The sequence below is a fragment of the Leptonychotes weddellii genome, chromosome 2, assembly GCF_054177405.1.
Source record: "Leptonychotes weddellii isolate Sample4059 chromosome 2, ASM5417740v2, whole genome shotgun sequence".
Classification (NCBI taxonomy): Eukaryota; Metazoa; Chordata; class Mammalia; order Carnivora; family Phocidae; genus Leptonychotes; species Leptonychotes weddellii.
In genome coordinates, this window is record NC_138370.1 from 6,529,062 (window position 1) to 6,554,625 (window position 25,564).

General features: G+C 40.5%; 1 protein-coding gene across 3 annotated transcripts in view; it reads left to right on the forward strand.

The window, feature by feature from the left end:
* The window catches only part of LOC115936763 (uncharacterized), a 364,196-nt gene that overhangs the window by 216,607 nt on the left and 122,025 nt on the right, over window positions 1-25,564 (forward strand). For all 3 annotated transcript variants that reach the window (XR_014140963.1, XR_014140964.1, XM_081807235.1), the window contains one exon: window positions 16,652-16,692. Coding sequence is in view for 1 of the 3 variants with exons in the window: in XM_081807235.1 (XP_081663361.1) it covers window positions 16,652-16,692 (41 nt within the window). In the remaining 2 variants the exon portion in view is untranslated. The remainder of the gene's footprint in view (window positions 1-16,651; window positions 16,693-25,564) is intronic.

A 25,564-nucleotide genomic window follows, 5' to 3' on the forward strand; every position in this document is an offset into this window, starting at 1 on the left:
CCCTCAGTTTGTTTCCTGAGATTAAGAATTCTTCGTATCAGTGAGGTCATATGATACACGTCTTTCTCTGATTGACTTATTTTGCTCAGCATAATATCCTCCAGTTCCATCCACATCATTGCAAATGGCAAGATTTCATTCCTTTTAATGGCTGCATAATATTCCATTATATATATATACCACATCTTCTTTATCCATTCATCTGTTGATGGACATCTTGGCTCTTTCCGTAGTTTGGCTATTGTGGACATTGACAGAATGGGAGAAGATATTTGCAAATGACATATCAGATAAAGGGCTAGTATCCAAAATCTATAAAGAACTTCTTAAACTCAACACCCAAAGAACAAATGATCCAATCAAGAAACGGGCAGAAGACATGAACAGACATTTTTCCAAAAAGACATCCAAATGGCCAACAGATACATGAAGAAGTGTTCAACATCGCTCGGTATCAGGGAAATCCAAATCAAAACCTCAATGAGATATCACCTCACACCAGTCAGAATGGCTAAAATTAACAAGTCAGGAAATGACAGATGTTGGCGGGGATGTGGAGAAAGGGGAACCTTCCTACACTGTTGGTGGGAATGCAGGCTGGTGCAGCCACTCTGGAAGAGAGTACGGAGGTTCCTCAAAAAGTTGAAAATAGAGCTACCATACGACCCAACAATTGCACTACTGGGTATTTACCCCAAAGATACAAATGTAGGGATCCGAAGAGGTAGCACCCTGATGTTTATGTTTGGGACACTCTTTATCGCTCTTTCAAATCTGAATGATAATCTTGCCAGGTAGAGTATTTTTGGTTGTAAGTTTTTCCCTTTCAGCACTTTGAATATATCATTCACTGCCTTCTGGCTTGCAAAGTTTCTGCTGAAAATTATAGATTTTCCCTTATAGCTAACTTTTTCCTTCTCTCACTGTTTTTTAAAATTCTCTCTTTAGGGGCGCCTGGGTGGCTCAGTCATTAAGCGTCTGTCTTCAGCTCGGGTCATGATCCCAGGGTCCTGGGATCGAGCCCCGCATCGGGCTCCCTGCTCCGCGGGAAGCCTGCTTCTCCCTCTCTCACTCCCCCTGCTTGTGTTCCCTCTCTCGCTGTGTCTCTCTCTGTCAAATAAATAAATAAAATCTTTAAAAAATAAATAAATAAAATTCTCTCTTTATCTTTAAATTTGAGATTGTAATTATTATGTGTCTTGGCATGGATCTCCTGGGTCATCTTGTTTGGAACTCTCTGTGTTTCTTGGACCTGGATGTCTATTTCCTTCTCTGGGTTAGGGAAGTTTTCAGGTATTCTCTATTTAAATAAATTTTTTGCCCCTTTCTCTTTTCTTCTCATGGGACCCCTATAATGCACATGTTTGTTCATTTGATGTTGTTCAGGAGATCCCTCAGTCTATCCTCTTTAAATTTTTTTTTCTCTTTTTGCTGTTGAACTTGGGTGTTTTCCATTTTCCCATTTTCCAGATAACTGATACATTCTTCTGCATCCACTAGTCAGTCTACTCTTGATTCCCTGTGGTGTGATTTTTATTTCAGTTATTATATTCCTCAACTCTGATTGGATCTGTTTTATATTTTTTATTCTTCATTGAAGGTCTCACAGAGTTCTTCTATTCTTCTCTCCAGCCCAGTGAGCACTTTTATGATCATTACTTTAAATTCTTTATCTGGCATATTGCTTATCTCCATTTCATTCAGTTCTTTTACTGAGGTTTTGTCTTGTTCTTTCTTTTGGAGCATTTTCCTCTGTCTCCACATTTTGTTTGACTTTCTGTCTGTTTCTATGGATTAGGCAGAACAGCTGCTTCTCCTAAACTTGAAGGACTGGCCTGTGTATACTGTGTGTGGTTGATGACTTTTGCTGGTTGGCTGTAGCTCTGGTTGGCATGGGTTGGGGGTCCTAGGGCTCTCCACTCAGTGGGTATCCTGTCAGGACAGCTAAAGTTAAAGTGGATGCAGACCAGGGTATCCTATGGTTCTATGTGTTGACGGTACCCTGGCAGGATAGTTGAAGCTGATATGGGTGTAAGCTAGGGTGCTCCAGGATGCTTTGTGCAGGAGTGCCCTGGAAGGGAAGCTGGTGCTGAGGTGGTGTGAAGCTAGGAGGCCCCTAGGCTTTCTGTGTGTCCTGGCAGGACAGTTGAAACTAAAATGTGTAAATCTGGGGTAGGTGGGGGAGCACCAGGACTCACAGACAGTGGGCACCTTGGCAAGATAGTTGAAGCTGAAGTGGACATAAACCGGGGTATTCCAGGACTCTGCACAGAGGGTGCTCTGAGGGGGTGACTGGAGGCAAGGTGGGGTACAGACTGGGAGGTCCTGGGGTGTTCTATGCAGGTGGTGCCCTAGAAGGACAGCTGAAGCTGAATTGGGTCCAAGCCAGGGTGTGCCAAGGTGCTCAGTGAATGCGGTGCCCCAGCCGGGCTAATGGTTCTGAGGCTGGTATGGGCAGCTGTGTTCCAGAGCACTTTGCCTAGGAAGTTACCTGGTGTTGTAGCTGAAACATGCAAGCATGGGCTGGGGGTTTCCCAGGCACACCCTGGCAGGGTGGCTGGGTCTGAAGCAAACTTCAACTGGGAGGTTCTGGAGCGTGGAGCATTCTGCATCAGGGTGCCCTGGCAAGCCATCTGCAGCCAAAGGGGTGTGGGCCTGGGGTGGTTTGCACCAGTGTGACCTTGGCATGAAGGCTGGAGCGGTAGTGAGTGCTAACCAGGGGTGTCCTGCTGTGCCCTGCTTTGTGACCATCTTGGTGGGATGGTTGGGGCTGGTGTAGGCCAGTGGCCCCGGGCTCACCCATGCAGCAGGGTGGCTAGGGCACCCGGACGGTACACTGGTCTGTGCTTTCAAAGTGGGGGGATTGGGGCGTAGACCACGGAGGGGAGTGTAGACTGTGTCTGTAAGCCCTTCCCACCCAGAGTGTTCTGGCAGCTCCCACAGCCATTTGGTGGAGTTCTAGCGCTGGCTCTTTTATATTTGTGAGTTGGTCTTTTAAGCTGTGGCTTTTTAAAGAAAAGAGAAGGGGGGCAGGGGGAGGAGGGAAGAAGAAAAAAAATAAAAGGAAAAGAAAGAAGCAAAAAACCCACCTTCGCTTTTCGCAGGGCTCACTGAGGCGGCAGGCCAGTTATGGTGACCAGACCAGACTCTGCTCTGCTGTCTGTGCTTTTAAAGTGGCAAGGCCAGGGAGACTTAAACTTGTCATGATCTGGCGGGAGTCACCCCAGCTCCTCTGGTGTTCCCCAGGGTGCTGGTGTTGTCTCTTTTATAAGCTAGTTGCTCTTTTAAACCATGGGTTTTCTTGTGTGCCCAAGGCAGAGGGATCTGCCCCTCAGTACTGTCCCTCCTCACTGCCCTTGGCAGCATCGGGGTGGGTTTCCCTTTGTAACCATGTCTCTTGTCTCTTTTCTGTTCTCTTGCCGTTCTCTCTGTCCTTTGTTGTTCAGTAGCTGTTCACTCGGCCCTTAGTTTTCCTTCAGAGGCATTGTTCTATTAATAGGTATAATTTGGTGTGTTCCGTGGAGGAGGTGAGTTTTAGGCTGCCATTTTGGACCAGAACCCTAAATTATAGGCTTTTTAAAAAGAAGAAATAAGTTTCAGATAGATTGTTCATGTCCCAAAAGAAGGAATCTCTTTTTCAAGGTTTGTAAAGTTTTGCTTAAGTTCCTAAACGAAGGTGCAGTCCATTGCTCATAAATAATAATGCACAGTTGTGTCCTGAAGGAATTTTGCGTAAGTATTTTACACAAACAGGTCTTCCAACAACATAAATATCTATAATTACTTAGGTACTCATCTTCTTATATATCAAACAACCACATACAACCACAGCAGTATTGCTGTTTCCCAGGGAAAATCCCAGAACAGTGAGGAATTGTAATCAGAGGCAGATCATTAGTTTTTTCCCCCCTTTTCTCTTTTCTTTAAAAAGCCACAGGTTAAAAGAGCAGCTCACATATTTAAAAGAGCCAGCACTAGAACTCCACCCAATGGCTGTGGGAGCTGCCAGAACACTCTCTGGGTGGAAAGGGCTTACAGACACAGTCTACACTCCAACCCCCCACCTTAAAATTAGCTGGAAGCGCTGTATCTGTATGTGGGGTACATGCAGTCTAGGAAAAATCACATCCAGTGTGCCCATGCTCTTTCCACCAAACTTTGTTTAAGAGTCAGATTGTTTTAAATAAGTATCAAGGACAGCATTGAACAGAAAATGCCAGGAAGAAAGCCAGGAGGATGTAAGTGATGGGGGAGGAAGCATCGGTAAGTCTTCACTTTGGCGGAGAAAGTAAAGGGGCTCGTGAGGCTACTGCATGATGGATAAATCGAGTCACCTCTTCTCCCAGTGCCCGCCTACCACTACTCCCCCAACTTTCCCCAAAGGGAGTGAAAAGGACAATGGAAAATGTCTATTTGTTTACCTGTTCACAAAGCAAATATTTATTGCTAGTCACAGCACTGGGCAAGTGGGATTGCAGTTGTGAAAAATGCTTCCCTGGTTTCACAAATCTTTCTGGTGGAGGAAATCAGATGCTCACACAGGGAATAATGATGTGGTGGTGTGAGTGCAGGAGAAGGGGAAGGTATAACCCAGGAAGCAGAGAAGTTTTCCTGCAGGAAGTCACATCTCTTCAGGGACAATTCATGGGAGAAAAGTGGAGAGGGATGAAGAATGGCCCAAGCAGAAGGAAGCATGTGCCCAAAGGTCAGAGGCCAGAGAAATCTAGGCAGGCGGTGAGTCTGAATGTTTACCCACTATGGCCAGAGCTAAAGTGCAAGGTGAGCAGTCCTAAGAAATGGGGCTGTCGGGAAAAGCCAGAACCAAGTAATAAAGGGTAGTGAGGAGTGTTGTCTGCTATACTAACAAGATTCACTTTATAGGAGGGAATGAGGGAGGGCAGTGACATAATCAGTATGTATTTTAGAAAGTTAGCTCACATAGTACACAGAAGGCATTGAAATGAGAAAAACTCCAAGCAGAGAGGCTGGAAACCAGGTAAGAGCTTATAGATATTAATCCAGGCTGAAGTCTATAGAGGGAGAGCAGAGTGGATGCAGCTGGCTCCAAGACTGTGGAAGCACTTTCTGCACCTGAAATGCAAGCCCTCTGAGCAATCAGCCTCCAGGTGATTCATGTTTCTTTCAGCATCCCAAACGGGAAAAGATGCCACTAGGTCTTAGTAGAGTCGCGTTTTCTTTCTCCCTTCTTCCTCCCTGGAAGAGCCATGATTTGCTCAGGGAGGCCCAGTGCCCAAAAAGCTGCTTCTGGTAGGTTTCCTTGAAGTCAGTGTGGGTGTGATGGAGGTATATTCCAGCCGAGTCTACTGGGGGTAGGGAAAGTGAGAAAAAGAAGCCGATCCCATTGCCAGCTGCTTGCCACCTTCGCTCCGGCCCCTCCGTGGTGTCTGTAGAGCACATTCAGGGCCTCAAGGTGGAGCAGTCACCTTACGTCCATGGAGGCAAAAACCAAATCCCCCCCCGATAATGATAGTGCGGAAAGAAGAAAAGGGAAACCGAGTCACTGATAACTTCATGGATCTGCCTCGCGAGCCCGGTCTCCCTCCAGGGCTCCTCCTGTGTGAGAAAAATCAGCTTTGTCTGATGAAACCCCTGCAGTTCTTCCCTCCCCATTCCGCTGAAAGCCGTCCTAAGGAAACCAGCGGCTTCCCCTGCCAGTTGACAGAGCCCTCTGGTATTCCTTTTTATTTTCCTTCTTTAAGGAGGTAGTAAAATGAGCACTCTTTAAAGGGACAAATAAGCTACCACCTCAATTTTCCAAGCTGATTTTTCTAGGCAGACCTTTGTGAGATAAACATTCAGGGTGATACCCTCAAGGTCATCCATGGAGCTGGGATAATATATCTCTAAACAATTTATAGACATATCTGGTTCCCTTTCAGAGCTTGGGTCATTTACAATTTCAAAGCCACGAAGGGAGAATTACACAGAATTTGATTTATTCAGGTTAATAGACTAGTTTCTACAGAATAATAGGGAAGAAAAAGGGAAGATAAGACATAACTCGTCAATTAAACTTGACCTGTTCTTCAATCACCTAGACAGGCTGTCTGTGTCGGAGACCTTGTCTTATCTTTGTTGTATTACAGACCTTGCATGAAGCCTCTGGCCCCTCATCTACCTAATCCCAGCATAAAATGGGGGCCCATTCCCTCACTCATTTATTTATGCTTTCAGTAAACATTTAGTAAGTGCCTGTACTGATTGCCAGCATTGTACTGGCTGCTAGAAATCAAAGACAAGCAAAACTCCCATCCTTGATTTCAAGAAAGGGACAGCAGGGCAGGTGGGGGGACATTTAACAAGCAACCTGTGATAGAGGCCTCTCTGTAGTGGGGCAGGGGGTGGGGACGGGGAGTTCTAATTGGAGATTAATCAAGTGTCCACAGAGGATGTAGCCCCGAGGGAGCCTTGAGTCTCCACCGGTCTTCGCCAGGGGAACAGGGGAGAGAAAGCCGGGTGACCACAGGCATGCAGCAGGAAATGGCACATGAGGTTGCAAGCAGTTACCAAAAGGGAATCTCAGGAAGGGAGGCTGCTTGGACAGGCATGAGGAACTGTGGACACACTGGAAACAGATTATCAAATCCAAATCTGGGCTTTAGAAAGAGCATTCTAGAAATGTTGACATGGATAGAGTCATGAGGTCTCTCGCTGGACAAAGAGAGAAGATTTCTTTTGCCATCCAAGTTTGAGATAATGAGACCTTAAGCTTCCTAGGGTAGAAGTCATGTGCCTGAAGATGAGAGAGCAAATTTCTAAAATATGAAGAGTATAAAGGAAGAAAATGCAGCTACAGATAGAAAGCAGGAAAGAAGAAAAAGGCTGTTCTAAGGAAAATCCCCAGATTTCCCCCTTGAATGATGAGGCTAATTGTGATTACACTTTCTGAAATAGGAAATGGAAAGGAATGGGTTTGGGGAAGAAAGGTGTTCAGTCTGGTTTTAGACTGAGCATCGATGGGGTCTAGTGGAAGGATAGGTTTTGGAGGACGACAGAGTTGAAGAGTTGAAGAGTTGAATATCAGCCCCAGCTCTGCCATTGGCCTTGCATCTGCCTATCACCTCTCTGAGCCATGATCCCTCCTGTAGGATGGGCATCATAATTCCTTGCAGAGCCACTTTGTCCAACACTATATGTAGGATGCGTAGCAGCGTCTCACTCCCTTGTGACTGCTACCACCACTGGCTTGACGGTGAAGTCCCAGTGTGACATCCTGGGGACATTCCTCAGTGGTTGCTCAAGCTGCACATCAGTATATACATGTTTGTGTGTAGTCGGTACCGAATGAGCATTTGCGAAATTTAAGTGAATCTAACAACAAGAGAGATGTGGTGAAGCGCAGGAAAGGATGGATGTGTTCAGCAGGGATGAGAGGAAAGAAAACGACTATGTGTAAATTTCTTTGTGTTGGGCCACTTTAGGTGCATTAGCTCATTTCAATCTCATTTGAACCTAGTAAAGTATGTGCTTCTGTCTCCGATTTAACTCATAAGGAAATTGAAACTGAGGAATATTAAGCAGTGCTCCCAAGGCCAGAAAGTCAGTAGATTCTTCTTAGGAATAGAGTCCATACTGGCAGCCACGCCAAGCCCATGTCATACTCTATTGTCTCGTTTGCCCACCCTCGCCTCTCTGCCCCACGGGCCACTAGGCGCCACTAAGCGCTCTGACCGGGACAGCTACACAAAACAACCATTTGCCCTGTACAGGGCGTGTATATAGTCAGGAGGCCGAACTCCCAGAAGGGTAGGTCCTCCCATCGCTCTTGCGAGGGCAACCATAATTTCTAGAAGGCCGACAAAGGTCATATTGTTTTTTGGGGAAATAAATCAAGACTTTAAAACAGCTGGTGTCTTCTTCATACCATATAATAAATATCCTGCAGGTGCTGCGTGTGTCTGTCCTGCTGAGGGACGTCAATCTTGGGTCCTTCTATTCTCGTGCTGCAGCAGGAACAGTGGGTGATGCGCGCTGCCCACTACTCCCTGAGCCGCGTTTTTCAAAGGAGCTCTGGTTTTTCTCACACCGTGCGTAATTACTGAATTTTTACATTTTTACCTGTATGACCTCACAGACTGGTAAATGGCAGCAACCGTTAACCTTCCTTGAAAAAAGACAGAGAGACCAGGCAGTCACTGTCAGAGGACATGCAAATATTCCATTATCTGACCTCACTGTGAGGGTCTCTGTAAAAGGGCAATTTGCAGTGACTCGAGTGCACATGATTCACGTGGGAAATTTGTACCAAAGGAGCCCATTCCCAATGACTCTGATCTGGTTAGTCTTGGGCGAAGACCATGAATTTACCTTTTTAACGTATATCCAACACATTCCGAGGCAGGTCTCCCACAGGCCATGTGTTGAAAAAACACTGATCTACAATTCTCTCATATCTCCGTTAAGTTTTATAGAAAGCTGACTTTCTGGGAACTTTGGTTTTTAATTTTTCTCTCTGTCTGTGTAACCATAACCAATATAGTCAGCCTCCTTAGCCTCTGTCTCTTCGTCTGTAAATGCTAAGCATTGCCCACACAAAATCTGGCTCTTCCTTACTCCTCAGGGTTTATGAGCAAAAACATGTAGCACTTGTGCATTGCATTCAGTTTATTGTGCATTTCTCAAATGCAGTATTATTTTCAAGCACAACCAGAAATAAGCAAACTGTCAAACAGGTCCTCTTTTCCCAGGCACACATAGGAAAGTGGGTCTTACAGTCTTAGGAAGAGCTGGTAAGGGCAAGACCTCACTTAAACCTGGATATTTTGACTTCAAATCCAATTCTCAGTTTGCTGCATGCTCTGTCACCAGAAGCTTTTCTCAAAATTCTTACCCCATATGTTTTTAACTAAGAAGCAAAGGCATGCAGAGTTCTCCCAGTGCCCCAGGAAGCTTTGGCCAAACTCAAGGGAACACTCTGGAATGTTTTCTGTCTTCTTCATAGTAAACCACCTAACTTCTACAGAATGTTCTGGAGACATTGTCAGGTTTATGTTTGGGCATCTGGGGACCCACACTTAGGTCAAAGTATAACTGTTGCTCTAATTCCAATCAATCTCTGACCAAGACACAACTTGAATGTGGATTCCCATGACAGGATAAATATAAAGATTTTCTTGGCTAGAAGCACACTTATTTTTAATTTGATTTAGAATCCCAGAGATTACATTTGACTAAAACATGGCCATGATTCTCTTTCCCTGCCGTGTAAATCACAAAAATGTAAAGAGTACCTCTCTATGATTTATACTACACTCACTTGATTTTTGAGGTGGTTTTACAGATACAGAAGTGTTTATTATGCTGTTCGTATACTTTATGTGTTGAGAAACCACACTTCCCAGTCCTTTTAACTTCTACAAATCTGAACACTAAAGAAAGAGCATAATGCTAGGGGATATGGATATAAAAGGGAACTGCTGCTTTATTAGAAGAATTTTGTCGTCCCAAGTTTGTTCTTACACAACTGAAACAGAAAATAAAAGAGAGCTGTAATAGAGAAGGAAAAGGTAGCCATAATTAAAAAAAAAATAAGCAAATTAAATAAACTAGAAGTAGCTCCTCCGTTTGATAAAAAGCAAGAATCTCTCCTTGGGGTATTACCTTTTCTGTTTTATAACAGAGTAGACCAAGAAAAATTTAATTTAAAAGTTACTAGCTAAGTCCATCCAAGGAGAGCAAAACACTATACCCAAGCAAAAACTTGTATCATTAGATTTTTCAAATCAAAACTTTGGCCAAAGTGGAATTGTGGGCAGGTTTCTATAAGCTGTCTAAAATAAATCAGAAGTGCCTTTAAAACTTCACAAGGCAAATCAGGAGAAATAAGAGATGGAGAGCATTTTCTAAAATTTAGTCCCCAGATCATAGTGCAAAATTCAGAATAAAATAGTTCCCTCACTTAGGGATGATTAAATAAAACTCATGTAAACACACAAGCACTCACACAAGACACACCGTCTACAGGCCTGATGAATGGATAAATCTATTTAAAAAGAAGATATGCTACTCATACATCTGATATATATTGTACACACTTTTCATTGTGTTCAGTAAGTTTCTAAGAACAAAATCAAAGGAAAGCAAAAGTTCTCTGTTCAGCTACAATCCATAGTTTTATAGTACTTGATCCAAGAATACTTTTTATATGCTCTAACCTCAGACTACATAATCTCTAAAATAGTACGAAGTTGGTTTATTTCTGTTTAATTAATGTTAAATTTGTTTTTTAAAAATAAATCCTTTTCTTCCTCTTTCAGGAAATCCCATATTAATTGTCAACATTCACAATACTTATTTAACATGTCTTTCTTTCTCCGATAAAAACACCTGTTCGAGAAAATTCTGTTCCCGCTTTTTTCTTCAATGACAGGAATAAATGCCTGTGGTAGTTTGGTTAATTATTTTCTTTTTCCAACCCTGCCCATTTTCTATCATTCTTTACCTTCTTCTGCGTCCTCGGAGGTAAGCACTGTAAGACTGCATTAACCAGGCTCCATTACTGACTAGCTCTGGTTGGCACTCACAATCAGAAGCACCCCTGCAGGAGTCCAGAGGGCAGGAACTCTGCTCCCTCCATGCTTTGTTCTCTCCCTGCTCTGGCCCCTATTGCATGGTTTCAGTTTTTATTGGACTCTGAGAAAACGAATTCTTCCACTTCTCCCTTTTCCCTGGAGTCAATAAAACCTTCCATTGCTTCAAAGATAGCCCTTCCTCTACATGACAAGGAGACAATGTGGGAATTCTGGCAGGTGCTGAGTGTATCTCTTCCAACCCCATTCTGAACCTGGGAAGAACAATACAGTGTTTCCTTGGGCTCACAGAACCCACTGTACAATGACTTCTGCCCCAAACTGCACTTGCCACCTGACTTCCGAAGTCACCAGTCTCTTCCCACCCCTTATGACAAGTGGAGCTTGGTGATGCACTGATCATCAGGGATTAATGTAAACTCAAAGCCAGTGTTGAGAAACTCTTGGCAAATCTAGGTATTTACTACTTACTAGTTCACAGTTACCCTGGTAAATGTCTATTTTCCCTCTAGTGAAGGGTTAGAAGAAAATTTAAAGCATGTATTTGAGGTGTGTTGTGGGATCCCTCCTCAAAGGGAGACAGTTTCCCTCTTGATCAATAGACTCTGGGTTCATGAACTGGCACAATTCTAGGAAGTGGGTGAAAGGTTGTGAATTACCACTATGATGATCCTGGTAGATTTTTGTCCACCATGTTGGATTCTTGGTGGGTGATTTAGATCAAGCAATATCTACTAGGCTCCCTGCTGGATATTATCTGCCCCAGCAAGTCATAAGGCTGAGCACAAGCATCAGCATTCCAGTACTAAACAGAAAAGCTCTGTATGAGACATTCCCAAGCAGGTCCAGAAAATAAGTGAAAATTGCATGTTCAGTTGTCCCAGTCCTCCTCCTGCTGCTTTGTGGTCTTTTCCTCAGCTCACATCTGAAACTTGGTGGAAAATTCCTCAGTTTGACAGTTTTCTGAAGAAGAAAATAATTCAGGCATAGTTGGGTAGGGTTTTTTGTTTATTTGTTTGTTTGTTTTTGCTGAATCTGCATAAGTTATTGGGTAGAAGTGGATATATTATATCATAGCTCATTCAAAAATATCCTTGACAGATGGCAGTGAAATGAAATTTTCCCAGCAGGAATAAGTTGGGGCATATATCTGGTTGTCCATGTTGTTTTGTAGGAGAAATAATTTGAGGTATGAATTTAAACTAAATAATGAACATTAGATAATGGTATGGCCAATTGAAAAGGATCAGATTGGTGGTGATCAACCTTTCAAAGGGTGTGTCTCTTGGAATGGACACATAGAGTATAAGACATCTGTGTGTTATATCAATGCTTAATAAGGGAAATCCACTGTAGAGGATGTTCTCAATAATCAGATGACCAACAAAACTCATTTTGTGATATCTGGTAACCCCTCTCTCTCTAGAAAGCAATGATGCTCAATGAAGGCTGTAAATAGGCTCAACAACATAAAATTCCCCTCTTCATGGCTGATATGGATACAGCCATTGATGATGTTGAGTGCCCTACCTACCAACAGTAGATGTCAACCCCAAGCCATCAGCATGGCACCATTCCTTGGAGTGATCTGGAGAGATAGGTTACTATCTAGCCATCTGGTGGCAAATTGATTACATTGGCTTCCTTCCATTATGGAAGGGCAGCAAGTTGTCCTCATGAGAATAGGTACATATCACAGATAGAGATTTGTTTTTTTTGTCTGCATGGCTTCTACTAGCATCTTGACCCCTTTGAAGAATTCCCCATTGTGCTACTTCATGCAACATTGTTCTGGCTGAGGAATTTAGAAAATATTTGCTTCCTGTCCCACAACCTTGGGCATGGAAGGTTTAGGGGTACTAATCCCAAGAGAGAAAACCTTCCACAAGAGATAAAGCCATAGTTCCATTGATGTAGAAGCTAAGACTGCTTTCTGGCCATTTCTTCTTACTACTAAACAGATGAGCAGAGATTGATCCTTATTAGTAATGGGAAGTTGGCTCCTACTATACAAAATGGATAGGGAGTTCTATGGCTAGAATCCAAGGTATTCTTTAGAATAACTCTTAATATTTCCATGATCATTAATAATACTCAGTGGAAAGCTGTGACAAAAAATAATAGAATCTCCAAATTCAGGGACATGGGTTGAAAAAAATTCCTTTGAGCAGCAAAATCTGATCAAAACTTAGCCTTGAGGCGAGGATTCAATCAAGGCTAAAGCTGTTTATTCCCATTATTAAAAGCCTTTGAATGGATTAAGGTAGCACACAGTAAATCCTTTCAATTGAATAAAATAGCTCAGGGAAAAGAGATTAAAGGTATGTATCTCCCACCTCAGCCTGATTGGCCCAAGGCTTGTAATTAAGTTGAGGCAGATAAAGCATGGGGGCAGGAAGCAAATATTGTAAATCTAAGAAATATGTCTGGAAAGAATTCTGGATGTGGCTGTTGGCACGTGTAACCAACCAAGGCAAACATTTAAAAAACTGCTAGGCTTTTAAGAGAGTGTACTGTGGGATAAATCATGAGCATGGACAAAATAATCTATTCCTGTCAAAGGATTAAAATGACCCTTGGTCCTAACTTTCTTGGAGGCTGGGCATCCCGCTGAGGAAGTTGCTCAGCCTCCAGGGAGGACATAGCATCCCAGTCTCACTTCCAATTCAGAGGTGACTGAGAAGGATAATTTAAAAATAAATAGAAGAGTAGCCGAGAGCCAGTGGAGAAAAGTTAGGCAGGGCTGGGGACCCTTCTAGGAACCAGAATTACATTCTAAACAACATTCTCCACTCTTCCAGCCTAAGGGTCCTCATGACATTCCTAGCATTGTAACAGGATTTCTTTTCCTTCGGTGCCCCCGGTTCTTGGTCACGCCGCTTCGGAGAATGAAGAGGCAGCAGACCAGCTGAAGAGTGGTGGGCAGCAAAGCAAAGTTTATTAAGAGTACAGTAAAGTACAGATAGTACAAAGCTCCCAAAGAGGGAAGGGACCCGAGAGGGTTGCCACCAGAGTTTCTAAGTCTAGGAGTTTATATGGGCTTGTTGGTAAGCTGTTTTAATCTGAATAACCCTCCATGCATCTAATCGGGTTTTTGTTATCTATCTACCATGTGGGAAAGTGGTGTAAAATCCTTTTAAGGGTGCTTTCCTCTTAGGGCGGTGTGGGGTGGGGGGGGAGCCTTGTCCCTGCCTGCCTTTCTTCCAACTATCCTTCATCAGAATGATTTCAGAATTTCTACAGACATTGACTTCACTGTTCACCATTTCTCACCTTTCCTGATAATGATAGTGATCTGTCCGTACTACCATTGCATATTGGGGTTGGCAGTTAGGGGTTTGGTGCTAGATGATGACTTGTTGTGCATAGATCTCCAGGCAAGGAAAAGACATGTCAGGACACTTAGCATCACTGGGAGATCATGGACATTGAAATAGAGCTATGACTTTATGAGACTTTGCTTGGGAAGTGAATCAGTATATGTTTTAGAGGGAGAGGAACTCAAATATTTAGTGACCAGAGGGCAGACTATTAAAGTGATTACTGTTGTTCACTGAATATTTTATTTTCCTCCCTTTTGGACACACGGTTCACATTATACTTCCTGGCCAACTTGAAGTTGCTTTGATGAGTGAAACATAAGCTGAATTCTATTATTTCAGGTTGGAAACTCTTAGTGCACAATTTGCTGTGCCCTCTCTTTTTCTCTGTTATAATTACCAGCAACACTCTCTAGAGTAAATATTCTATTGTCCTGAGTAAGAGCAGTACTGAAGGGAGTTTCAGCTCACCCATAAAGGACATGTGGTAAGAGAGAGAAATAAATCATTGTTTTTTTAAGCCTCTAAGATTTAAAGCTATTTATGATGATGATGTTAATGATTAGCCAGAACATTCTCTCATTTATTTTTTTCAAAATAAATTCCTAGACCAGAAAAAACAGAATCATTACTAGACCAGAAATAAGAGTCTATTTCCATTCACCGCCTAATTTCTCACTCTTTCTAGATTCGCACCTCTTCTTTTTCCATTGAGGATCCTATAAGATGCACTTTCTTATCAATTCCTTACTGATTATTCTTAATCTAGTAGTTTCTACTTAACGTTTCTACCCTGGCCACATTGACATGAGTCATGTAGTATGTTTCTATACGTAAGTCATTTCTTAAATATAATGAAACTCATTATTATTTCATTATTTGAAAGAAGACTAAAAATCGAGTTTGAATAATCCTGTGGGGGAATACAGATTTAAATGGTACATGCATGCTTCGTCAATCAAATCAACTATTTAAGAGTTATCAACGTTAAGACAGCTTGCAGGGTGGATGTCTTACACATGAGTTTCTTCAGTCACACTTACTGAAGGCTCTGAAAAGAAAGACCATCTTTACGGTATCATATCTTATTGCCAAGAACAAGGAGTTCTAGGACGTTCTTTTATTCATAATCATCATTCTCCTCTAACTAAATTCTGGAGCATCTTTGAAAATAAATCTCTCCCCTTCCTTTTTTTTCCCCTTCTTTTCAAAACCAATGAATTTTATGCAAGTGTAAGTAGGAGCAGAAAGCCTTCAGATCTATGAGTAAATTACAAAAAGTGCACCACCATGGACTTGATTTCCCTACTTCTTCAGGGACCAGGAAATGGGAGATACCAGATCAGGGAAATGTTCTCTGCTGTTTTTAATGGATGAGAAGGTGCTAGGGCAAATTCTGAGGGGCCTTTGAATCTGTGCTTTGGGGTCCCTTCTGCTTCCCAATGTGCAGGTTGAGGAATGACAAGAGTCCCTTGCTGTTAAGTGTGAAAAACCAGCCAGAGAACTGCAGAGACCTCCCTGCAGCTAGAGCTGGCTCTGGCCGGTCACTTCTGGAAAGGTTGGGTTAATGGTTCCAATTCCTCTGTATGTCAGAATGTGCTCGGGAACTTTGCGAAGAAGCAGATTATTTGATCTCTCATTACACTAGATAAATAAGAAATTTTAATTGACAAGCTCTCTAGCTGATTGTTAGCAGGTAGCTAGGCTTATACTGATGTTTGGGGACGGGTGCTTTAGTTGACACTGGAGTTCAGTGCTTTCTAATTTGGGGGTGGGTTCTTGTCGACCGCCTTATCCACATTTCCTCAGTTTCCTCCTTTCCCTGCACAACTTAGAGGCATAATTAAGGCAGATTTTCAAGATGTCAGTATATGAACATGCCAAAACGCCTGTAAACTTAGTTTGCCGTTTTGAAGTTCTACTATGAGCATGATGCTAATTGAACATACAGATTTTATTTTGTAAATTGCATTTATACTGACCTATATCCATGGCAACTTTCTCTTTACTCAAGGGCAAGGCAGCATGTGCCCTGTGAAAATCTCAGCTTCACTCCACAGTCTCCGACGATATCTCTGGGTATCGCTTCTTTTCTTCTGGTATGAGCCAGCAGAGTCCTGCTGTCACTATATTTTGTCCCCTTAAACCATCATTTGTTTTATGCTTCCATTACATTACTGTTCGTATCTTCTGTAACTTGACATTAGCCTTTAATTTCAACTTGCCATCATCGGGTAGTCCATTGTTTTTAGTTTGCAATGTTTCTCACTTTTCTAGAAGACATTTCTGTGAGAGATAGATTATTATTATCAGATGGTTGAGATTTCTCCCAAGGATGTTAGCAGGATAGGACTCTAGTCAAATTTATGTTGACTAATATACAAACACCTCCATTGGTTAATGATCTGTAATGCTTTCCAGCATTTGAGATATATTTAAAATTAATTATAGTTTTTGGGCGCCTGGGTGGCTCAGTCATTAAGCGTCTGCCTTTGGCTCAGGTCATGATCCCAGGGTCCTGGAATCGAGTCCCAAATTGGGCTCCCTGCTCAGCAGGAAGCCTGCTTCTCCCTCCCCCCCACCCTGCTTGTGTTCATGCTCTCGCTATCACTCTCTCTCTGTCAAATAAATAAATTAAAAAATAAAATAAAATAAAATTAGTTATAGTTTTTATAATATCACAATGTTAACATTATTGTCATTCAACTTAAGTTTCTCGTGGAGGGGGAAGCCCTATAATCATCTATAAACTGAATTATTTCCATTTTTGTTATTTCACAGGGGTACAATTGGAACAAATTCAAAGAAGCAGATTCAAGAAGGTTAGTAGGAATATTTTTGTCTTACTCCCACTTTTCTGTAGTAATGCCCTATTCTGTCTAGCAGTGCGTATTTCTGATCGGCCTGGTGCTCAAATGCTGACTCAGGTTGTGGTCTGATAACAGATTATGGTGTTAGCCCTCCTGGAGCTTCCTTGTATTTTAATAATGAATTCAAAAGATCAGGTAACTTTGAGAACTAAGAGCCTAAAACTATCTGATTGGAATGCAATTCCTGCCCTTGTTATGGCTCTCTCTCCTTAACAGAGGGCTTTGATGGAGGATGTATACTCTCCATCCTTCCTGAAAGCCTAAGGTGCATTTTCTCTTCATGGATGCTTACGCTGCAAGCCTCAGAAGGTTAAAGAGTCACATGTGACTGAATGCAATTAAATGACAGCATCTATCAGAAAAAAAAAATAGTCAAGAGACATTTATGCCACCCTTAAATGTATTAAGTTGTTAAAGAATATAAAAATAATATTCCAACTAATGCCATTTGCAGTGTCAGGACGCAGATATATAGAGAGAGTTCATAATTTTATACTTAATTAATGTGCAGTAATAGGCAGGTTTCTTCATAATTGAAGGACAGCCTGTGCTAAGAACTGAGTCTTTCAACATGCTTTGGGTCATAAGCTTGAATAGCCTTGCTCTGATTAGTATAAAACATACCTGCTAATGCCTTTTTTAAAATTTTTACACAGATATGGGTGGTTTAACAGAGTATATAAATGTCAGGGAGGTTCTTTGGTTATGAACAATGAGTCACAAAATGGTTATGGAAGTCATAGGTTATTTATTGTGGTTCTAAGGCATTTTGAAACTGTGGATCATTAACATAATATGGTTGTGAATTTTTTGGTTTCTGTGTCTGAGGAATTAAATGGGAAAAGGCCATCAAAGCGCTTGTCACTTTCATGCTTGACTACATAAAGGAATCTTACATAAATCCAAATTTTATGGCATAAGTTTTGGGGGTAGTTAGTATTTTATGAAGATGCTTAGCCTCCAGGATTACAAAGATGGGCAGGGATATGCAACCAAAAATCAAGCCTCTGCTTTATTTTGAATGATTCAGGTTAAAAAGGTAATAAGGTACACTGGTAGTTTTCAGGCACGTTGGTATGCCAAGCATTGTGCATCCATTATCTCATTTAATTCATTGAAAATAAGCCATGAACAAGGTATTCATATCCCCATTTAACAGCTGAAAACATTGAGGCTCATCAAGGCTGATTTGCCTACTTTTAAGTTCAGGATTTCCTAAATCCAAAGCCTACATACTTTCCTCCGCGCCACACTGCTACTCTAACAATGGAAACGGTATGGAAGAGACAGTATTCATAATTTAATTAGACTTTTGCAGGCCAGTTACCAGCTTTTTAACATACTTGATTAAGCAGGCCAAGCTTGGCTTACAATAGTGTTCCTCAAGCAATGTGCATCTATTCTCTGGGTTTGCAAGGGATATTGACCTCTACCAGTCTCCCCTGCTAGTAACAATAAAACAAATAAACAAGACCTGAGCTAAATACCTAATAGGAGGAAACATGTTATTATTATAACAATTGTTAAGAGCTTACATGATCCATTCATGAATGCCCTGCAAGTTGAATTTTTAGCAAACAGAAAATACAATAAAAATTCTATGGATATCCCAAAGCTCCTCTGAAACTGTTAAGATTAAAAAAAAAAAATGGTTTAGTGACTGAGAAGCCATCTCTATAGTTAGTAGTAGACGTGTCGAAGCATTTTACTAACTGACTTTGTAGCTTAGTGATTTTATGCGTACATTAAATACAGTATTTTACTCCCTGTGGAGCTATCAGAAGAATACTTATCTGGATGATGTTTTTGCTTTGAGTTTTTTGAAAGTAGAAAACCTAATAGGTAAAGTTGAATTTTACTTAAAAGGGTTTAAACATCAAATATCTTATCAATCTACCTCTTTTTATAGAAAATAATTGTTTTATGATGTTTTTAAAAAATGCACTTTGTCTAGAAACCTCAGATATGTGTGTGCTTGCGTGTGTGTATTCTCAGAAACCACGTGTTAATCATATAAAAACAAATACAAGAATGATGACAACCATTCTGCCGACCACCCAGGCAAGAAGCTAGTTTAGTGTATACTGAACACTGATATCATACTTCTTCATAGTTGTTTTTTTCCACAAGTTTGTTTTCAGAAGAAATTCAGAATGGGCATACCCGACATCCCTAAATTCTGTACTTCAGCTAAACTAAATGAAGTGAAATTTAACAGAAGGTCTTATTATCCAGAAGAACCATTGGCATTTCCTTTCGTAAAAGCCTCTTGTTCTAACTTTTATATTCTTGGGAAGAATGTTTTCATGTTGATTTATCCAGCAGTTGTTTAGGTGGCCACCAATTTTGCATTCCAAATAAGCAATGTTACCTCTTGCCTTGATCTTCCTGCTCATCTTCACATTGTCAACCTCCAACTGTTGTCACCTAAGTAACATCAATACAGTTCAGCTCTTGTCCTTTTCCCGTCGGCTTCTTAACAGCCCCACACTCTCAAAGTGACCCTTTCTCTCAAACTCATTTTGTTCTTTCCACAAGCTCCTGCCTAACAATTTTTAGCTTGAAAATAGGAGGATTGCCATATTTTGTTTGGTATATATTAAAGCACACCAAATACTTTCATATTCTAACTTATCAGATGCACAGAAAATACTGTATAAATATTTCAGGTCTTTCAAATCTGAAGGGATGGGGGTCCTACATTTTAAAAATACTGTTCTGGAAGTTTTACTTTGTTTGAAGGCAACGGAGATGTAATTTAAGTCATTAGATCTCTGCAGAGATCATCTATTAAATTTTACACACAAGTACACAAGTATAAATATTATGAAAATAGCTTTTATAACTTTTAGAATTTACCAAAGAGCATAAATTCACAGCAACATTAAGACAAATATTATGAATATATCATTTCACATCTATCACACATATGTATGCATATATATTATTTTATATTGCACATACATATATATTGCACATATATTATGTATGCATATAATTAATTATATTAAAGAAGATTTGTGTATCATGTGTTTGATTACATATAATAATTCTTTGGAGATCTTCATAACATAGGCAGAAGGATGTTGTTTTTTATTAAGTTTGAGGGCTTATATAAAGAGTCATGCTCTGCATTTCAGATGAGGTGGTACTGTTTTCATTCTGGAAAAATATGTGGACCTGGGTTCTCTGCCTGACACTAACTTTAAAAAATATGGAAGTTTGGGCTTTTTATATAAATTGACATCGTTTAATGACTACATACTTGTGTTTTACCTTGTTCTGCGAAATAGTGATGTAAAAATGGTATGACTTTGTTATGAACAAAGAATCAATGAAACGCTATATGCACATTGGGACTTGTTAATCAACATACTCTATACCATACCCTCCAGCATGGTCCTCTTAACATATTCTGTGATTCCAAACATAACCCACTGCCATCAATACAGTTCTCTCTCCATGTCATTTACTTGCATTTGGGTATATGTGATAATGACCAAATGAATAGAATAGGACATCAATATTTGATGAAAAAATATAAATAACTTGCACTAATTTAAAACCAAATTAAATGATGCTCATGAATGGGATGAATACTGCAAATTCTCTCCTTTAAGTGTTTTCACAAAGGACACAATATTTGGTATAATGTGCCCAAAATAGTGATGCTATCTAAATCGTTTACTTTTTGATCTAGGTGGTATGCTTGTTGACAATAAAATAAACTAGAATAATGCCAAATGGCAAAATGTTAATATATAATGTCAAACTTGAATGTCTAACCTACTTAATCCTATCATAATGCAGAAATCTTGGGGATTCTAAACAGGCTTTCATGTTGGTGATAGATGGCTCTGAATGCTTTTAAGCGAGACAAAGCTATTAGTTCTTTAGGCTAGATATGGGGATGGGAATAGAGAAGAAGAAACTTAGATCAGCAGATTCTGCAAAAGAGATAGAATGTCTTGGACTATAGCACTTAATGCAATTTTATAAGAATTGTCATAGGGTTCAGCTTTCTATCTGAACTAGCTCTCAGTTCAGGTCATCTTAAGGAAATTCTTCTCACTAAAATAGGTTTAAAATGCTCTTAAGTTTGCTGGAAAAGACAGTTTGCCAAAAGAGCATTTGCAATGGGAAGAAAGATGTCTGGAGCAATTCCCAAATGAAGTATTAAAGCAGTCAACATCTTGTAGAACATAATCAAGGGACCATTTCACATTATAATGACAATGATTTAAATTGAATTTTAATACTTACATTAGCACAGACTAAGATTTTTCTGTACCCAGAGTGACCAAAACTAGATAAAAAGAAAATCCCTTTATATTACCAAAACAAAAGTATAGAAATTACATGGCTATGTCAAGACTGCTTTCCCAATCCCTTACTAGCCATGGGCAAGCCACTTCACTTTCCTGAGTTCCAATTTCCTTCAAAATGGTATTTAATATAGCAACCCACCTCATTGTATTATTCTGAGCCTAGCACCAATAGTTAGCTCTCAAAACTATTAAGACTTTTTAATACAACTAGAGTATTACCCAGCCATCCCACTTCTTGGCATATACCCAAAGTAAATGAAAGCAGGTTTACAAGGTGATATATATATTCCTGTGTTTATTATAGCATTATTCACAATAACCAAGATATGGAAGGAACCTAAGTGTCAGATAAATGGATAAAGAAGTTTCAGTGTGTATGTATATAAATATATGTAATGGAATATTATTTAGCCATAAAAATAGAAGGAAATCCTGCTATTTGCAACAACATGGATGGACCATGATGGCAGTAAGCTTAATTCTCATTAAGAAGCCAGACAGCAAAAGACAAATACTGTAATGTATCATTTACATGTGGAGACTAAAAAAGCTGAACTTGTAGAAACAGAGAGTAGAACAGAGGGTACCAGGGGTTTGGGGACTGGGGGAATTGGGGAGATGTTGTCTAAGGATACAAACTTGGAGTTAGAAGACAAGTAAGTTCTGAGAGCAAATGCACAGCAGTGATTACAGTCAATAATACTGTATTGTAAACTTCGAACAGGAGTTCGAAGAGACTAGATCTTAAATTTTCTCACCACAAAAAAAGAAATGCTAATCATGTGATATGATAGAGATATTAGCTAAAGATACAGTGGTAATTCTATTGCAATCTATAAATGTATGAATTCAATACATCATATACCTTAAACTTGTATAATCATTATATGTCACTTATACCTCAATTTTTAAAATAATGAATTAATTTTTAAAATTAAGTATTTTTATTCTTAGTAGGGCTTAATTATTTCTAAATATAATAACACTTTCAATATTTGGCATTTAAGGGATTTATTAAACTTAATACGTTGGTTAAACAGGAATGTAACTTTAATTGCATTTTCTGACATACCATTTCTAAAGTTTTGCTCACCTTTTCCCGGTGGCTAGAACATTACCTTTCACAAATTTGTCCACTTGATAAGCACTTATTGAAGCAGTGAATGCAGTATATTAAGTTTTGCTACCTACTTCTTTAATTGAAAAGCTGTAACAACAACAAACACAATCACACAATCTACATAAGTTTCTGTGAAGCCAGGGTGATTTGCTGTTTGCGCAAGACAGGGAGGTGACAATTTTTGTTCCATATTTACATTCACTGTCCCTCAGAAGTGCCCCATCTCTTGATTTTGCCACCCTGGTGTGGGATGGAAGGGAAAGTGGACACACAGCCAGAAAGAAGGGGAAAAGAACAGTAATGAATATAAGCTCACCTTACGCTCACACTTCATCTTACATGTTATAAATTTCTGAAACTTGGCATTTCTGGCCTGAGGTTCCTGTGATGCTCACAGACCCCAAATGACAGAGATTTACATAGACCAGCCTCTCAGGCAAATGGGTTTATGGAGAGCACATTAATGTGTTTCTGCAGAGAAATTTACTTGTTTAGAATTAAGTTCCCTTTGAGCCTTATTCCCTATCCTGAGTGTCAGATGGAACTCAGCTAATCAGAAGAAGAAAAGAATTATAAGAGAATATACCATTGTTTCTCTCTCAGTTAGTAGAAAGTGATCAACTAAAAGGAGACTGCTTGCAAAAGGACTGAGAACATCAAGAATTCAAACTTCTGGAAGATGAACAGGGATCAGTGACAAGGCAAACTGGAGACTCAATTAAGAAAGAAGGAAATCATTAGAGGAACACACAGTGTGGAGAGACTGCAGGCTTCACAGGAAACTGAAGAAGGTTAGGGACCTACAAAGCATGGCTGGGTCCAGTACAGTGGATGGGAAAAGTAAACTGGAATCGTAAGGTTATGAAAAAAGTAAAGAAGAGGGTCAAAAGGGTTGAAAAAGAAGAAATAGAAATAAAAGACCAAGGAAACAAAAAGTGAAAAATAATAAGAAAATAAAAAATAAAATATGATCAAGAAAATTGTTTCCCTACTCCTATCGTGTATTTTATTTGATTTCCTTTGTGAAAAGGGGGAACCTGTCAGGAAATTATTCATTATGAAAACCAAATAAGCATCAACATGCAGTGATTGATATAAATGATCATGGCATGCTATGCTGACCCTCTCATCCTTGGAGGGAATAGAAGAAACCGGAAAAATAAAAGCCAGTAACAGATTGAATATATTCTGGCTTTCTATACTATATGCCTTCCATAAAATTTTTATTTTTATTTATTTTTTTGTTTTTTGATGAGCTATTGAAATCTGATGCAACCATTTGCCACTTTCCTGTGGTAAAGGAGCATCTAACATCCAGGGGGCAGTGCAGTGTCAGGAGAGGAACCGGAACTCGCTGACTGAGGCATTGTATGTCCTAAAGTCTGACTAGCAAGTGAGCGGGTGCTCAGCCAGCCGAACAGATGGGCGTATAGTCTGAAGGCAGTGTGACCATGTGTGCTCATCAAGGCTGTTTCCTATCAAGCAAAATTTTCACCCACAGTTGTTCCAACAGCTGTTCACACTGAGCTTATATACTTCCAGTTGGGAAGAAATGTCACTGCCCATTTGTCTTTGAGTGGGATAAACTTTCCACCCAAAAAAGAAATCACCAGACTTTCAGCAGCCACAAGGTAACTGTGATGACAGACAGATCCCACTGAAATCCACAGTGGAGGATGTCCACCTGAGGGCACTTCCGAATTTGGGAGAGAAACCTCAGGTCTCTCGTACGGTGCCTTCAACTCCCACAGTATTCTGATGCCTTTATTGTAGTCTTCCGTGTGTGCGACACCACTTTCACAGATAAATCTGACATTTTGTTTTACTTCAAATATGGGATCTCATTAGTAAGGAAATATTTTATAGATCCCACAGCAAAGTTAAGAAGCAAAGATTTGAATCACCTATTATCCCTTATGGAAGTATGGGCTTAAGACCACACATACAAGCGGGTCTTCCAAAGCGAAGCCTAGCTAGGATAAGATGGAATGGTGAGAAGGAGGGGTCAGTGGTGGGCATGACACAAAGTGACTTCTAAATCTAAACTCTTCAAACAGTGATTCTTGTGGTTAGCTCTTCTGCTTTTGAATACTGATTTCCAGTTGCCTACACTAGGGTCCTACAATGAAACCTGGGGTCCTCCTTATGCTCTCTTATGCAGTGAGTTATCAGTACAGCTGGTGTCTGTCCCTTGTCCCCATCCACAGTGCCATTGTTATGGTTCAAGCCATCATAATCTAACTGCAGCCATTGCAATAGCCTCCTTTTTGGTCCTTCTGACCTTGGTCTTGCCTAAGAGATTTTAGTCACTCATTTCCCCATGCCTCTAATTCGCTTCATAAACTTCTGTTAGATCACTGGTAACATGAAGTGTTTATTACTTTCTTATTTATTTCACCCACTCAGACTGTAAGCTTCTTTAAAAATAAGAAACAGGTAGGGGCGCCTGGGTGGCTCAGCCGTTAAGCGTCTGCCTTCGGCTCAGGTCATGATCCCAGGGTCCTGGGATCGAGCCCCGCATCGGGCTGTCTGCTCAGCGGGAAGCCTGCTTCTCCCTCTCCCACTCCCTTTGCTTGTGTTCCCTCTCTCGCTGTCTCTCTCTCTGTCAAATAAATAAATAAAATCTTTAAAGAAAAAAAAAAGGCAACAGGCTTTAGGGGCACCTGGGTGGCTCTATCCGTTAAACATCCCACTCTTGGTTTCAGCTCAGGTCATGAGATTGAGGCTGTGTCAGTGGGGAGTCTGCCTGAGGATTCTCTCTCTCCCTCTGCCCCTCTCCCTGATCACTTGAGCTCTTTCTCTCTCTTTCTCTCAAATAAATAAATAAATAAAATCTTAAAATAAAAAAAGAAGGAAATAGGCTTTTGTGTTTATCACTGAAGACTCTAGCATAATACCGGTCACAGATTAATCCTCGAAACACATGCTGAATAAATACTGTATATTTAATTTGTATTATAAACTCTGCTATTATTTTCCTAAAGTGAAAAGTGTATCCTTAATTGCACACATACTTATATAAAGGCTCCATTTGTGTGTTGATATTGAAGGGTAATTCTCCGATACTGAATTGTTAATTGTGTTCTAATTCATTTCAGCACCTCTGAACCACTAAGAGGGCTTGATTTTGCTAGTTGTATGAAGCAAAGATTACATGTCTGATTATTTCACTCATGTTTCTTGGATGGCTACCCTCTTTAGGAAAAATGATACATCACTCAGAAAGAAATTCAAATCACTTTCCATTTCTCCAGCCTTATCTCCCACTAATTTCTTAAGAACACCCTCTATACTAAACACTTGCGGTTCATTAAATGCCCCACAGTTTCCTTTCTCTGCACCTTTGCACACATCATACCCTCTGACTTCTCTCCAC